Here is a 2,739-nt window from a genome sequence, read left to right on the forward strand (position 1 = left end):
GGTAAGAAAGCAGAATCAGGACAATATGTACAGTACTATAACTTCAAACATGTAAAAATAAGAAAAAGTGGAAAAAAAGATAAAGATGATATATGCTTTTTTTTCCCTCAAAGTAAAGTTTATGGTTTTATTGTGCTTCAATTTTATTTCAATGTTTTTACTTTAAAATTAAAAAAAATAAAACCAGCCTGTTGGGCAAGGTGATCTGTAAGGTCCTATCACTTCTATAATCCAGTGATCCCATGGTCATAAGAGCCCTTACCTACTATTTGGTGGTCCCATCCAGAGCAACCCCCTGACAGGTGATCTCTGGTAGGTGTACCCTGTAATCCCTCGATCATCCCTTTTGAATAAGATTTCCTTTTGTTTCTTCTCACCCAGGAAAGCCAACAATATGGAGGCACCTCCAGTCACCATGATGCCAGTAACAGGTGGCACTATTAATATGATGGAGTACTTATTGCAAGGTAAGTTAGCCTACAAATTGTTTATATCACCCACTTTGTCCTCTTTTAATCAATTATGATAAACATTTTTGCCAGGAGATAAGGCAGCTATGGTGTGTATGGTTCTAGAGTGGGTAATGGGAAGCTTAGATTCTGGATCAAGTTTTGCCACTAAGTGGTTGTGACCTCCAGATGAGGAAACTCAGACTCAGAAAGATTGAGTAGCCTCTGGGGCTCAATGACCTCCTGAGTAAAAAGGGGTGATTAGAGTAAGGTGGTTCCTAAGAGCAAGTTGTCTTTCTGTTTTATAGATGGTTATCTGAAATGTAGAAAGCTAGAATGATGTTCAGGGCTTAATGGAGCTTCCTGGGAATTCTGATCCTCCGACACTCCCCTTCGGTCTTTTGTTTTCTGACTAAAGTGAAAAGTGAGGTTCTGTGATGTTTTCCTTCTGCTTAGGAAGTGTTTTGGATCACAGTCTGGAGAGCCTCGTTCACCGACTTCGGGGTCTGTGTGACAACATGGAACCTGAGACTTTTCTCGACCATGAAATGGTGTTCCTCTTAAAGGGGCAACAAGCTAGCCCTTTTGTTTTAAGGGCTCGAAGATCAATGGACAAGACTGGGGCACCCTGGCATCTGCGCTACCTGGGACAACCTGAGATGGGGGACAAGAACCGCCATGCCCTAGTACGTAACTGTGTAGACATTGCCACATCAGAGAACCTGACTGATTTCTTGATGGAGATGGGCTTCCGAATGGACCATGAGTTTGTTGCCAAGGGCCACTTGTTTCGAAAAGGTATCATGAAAATCATGGTATACAAGATTTTCCGAATCCTGATTCCAGGAAACACAGATAGCACTGAGGCCCTGTCCCTCTCCTATCTTGTGGAGTTAAGTGTTGTGGCACCAGCAGGACAGGACATGGTCTCTGATGACATGAGAAATTTTGCTGAACAACTAAAGCCTTTGGTTCACTTGGAGAAGATAGACCCCAAAAGGCTAATGTGACAGAAAGTGACTGCCTGACGTTGGGGTCTGTTCTTTTGCTTTATATCTAAATAAATACCCTTGAGCAACAAAAGTTGGACTTTTTCACTTTACGAATAAGATTTCCAGGAACTTACCTGAGCTCTGGACCTCAAATCTCCTTTTGTGGAGATATCAGCATGGTTTGCTTCTGTCTCTTTGTAATGAAAAGTCCAGTTAATTTGTGCCATTCAGTTAACTCATTTGTTGGGCTATATTGGCAATGTCATTTTTAAATATTAAATTTTTTTTTGGATATCAAACCTTTTTTTTCCTCCCTCTTCTGGAAATACAAAAGAAAAACAAAACCCTTGTGACAGATATTTAGCATTGCCATTTGATGGTATGAGATCTGATGTGAAATTTGATCAGATTTCATTCTGATAACCCTTTTCTGTTAGTACAGAAAAAAAGAGGATAAAAAAAAACAGCAGTTTTTGCTAGCAAAGGAAAGCTATTAACTGGTTTTTCCCCATTAAAACTTCAAGTGATAGCATCTAAGACCAAAGAAAGTGAGTATATGTCATATGGTAAAATAACATGTAAAGCAGTGGGTCCATAGTTTGTAATTCTCCATTCTGTTTCCACCCTAACCATTGGCAAGTTTGTTACCAACCAGAGAAACATGCAGAAATCTACACATTCTGTGAGGCCAAAAAGCAGGGATAAGCTCATGGTGTGATTAATGTAAAAAATGTTTATTTTTAATATTTTATGAACACTCCTTATTTTCAAGTCAGAGTCACTTCTGGATATTCTTTTCACCTCCTCCATCTCCCAAATCTCCCTTGTAACCAAGAAAATCAGTTAAGCAAAAAATGACTTCTCTAGAAGACTGCGTCTGACAGCCCAGTGCCTCACTGCTGAGAGACAGGACGTTTATTTCCTTATTTGTGCTTCCCCATTCATTATTAGTTTTTTTTATTTACCCAGTAATTAGATAATTCCTTAAATGATGGTTTCATTGACAGTGCCCTTTATTTTATGTCTTATTCTTTGCTTCTAATTACTTCATTCTGCATCAATTTACACAAACTTTACCCAAGAATGATTTGTTGTTTTTTAATTAAATTTATTCTTTCTAGTACACAGTCTGTAGCCTCATGAGAGAGAACACAGGCTGTGGATAAGTGTGAGTCTGCTAAAAAATCTTCCTGTGTTTCTCCAAGGTTCCTGTGGGTATAGTCCAACCTCTCCTGTTCACTAATTAGTTGATCTTAGACTTAAGGTCACTTATGTTCTCTGGGCTTAGAATTCCTTAT

General features: G+C 39.0%; 1 protein-coding gene across 1 annotated transcript; it reads left to right on the forward strand.

Annotated features, from left to right (window-relative positions):
• Positions 1-361: 361 nt before the first annotated feature.
• On the forward strand, positions 362-1,721 carry MED18 (mediator complex subunit 18). Its single transcript, XM_036745555.1, has 2 exons — positions 362-467; positions 906-1,721. Exons 1-2 carry the CDS (start codon positions 395-397, stop codon positions 1,457-1,459), a joined length of 627 nt encoding a protein of 208 aa, XP_036601450.1. The 5' UTR covers positions 362-394; the 3' UTR covers positions 1,460-1,721.
• Positions 1,722-2,739: the final 1,018 nt, after the last annotated feature.

This window comes from Trichosurus vulpecula, chromosome 2, assembly GCF_011100635.1.
Source record: "Trichosurus vulpecula isolate mTriVul1 chromosome 2, mTriVul1.pri, whole genome shotgun sequence".
Lineage (NCBI taxonomy): Eukaryota > Metazoa > Chordata > Mammalia > Diprotodontia > Phalangeridae > Trichosurus > Trichosurus vulpecula.

What these genes read in the sequence shown, in the direction of transcription:
- MED18 (XM_036745555.1), top strand. Translation starts at nt 395, where the DNA reads ATGGAGGCACCTCCAGTCACCATGATGCCAGTAACAGGTGGCACTATT. An exon ending in GATGGAGTACTTATTGCAAG is followed by an intron (nt 468 to 905) that starts GTAAGTTAGCCT and finishes CCTTCTGCTTAG; the next exon opens with GAAGTGTTTTGGATCACAGT.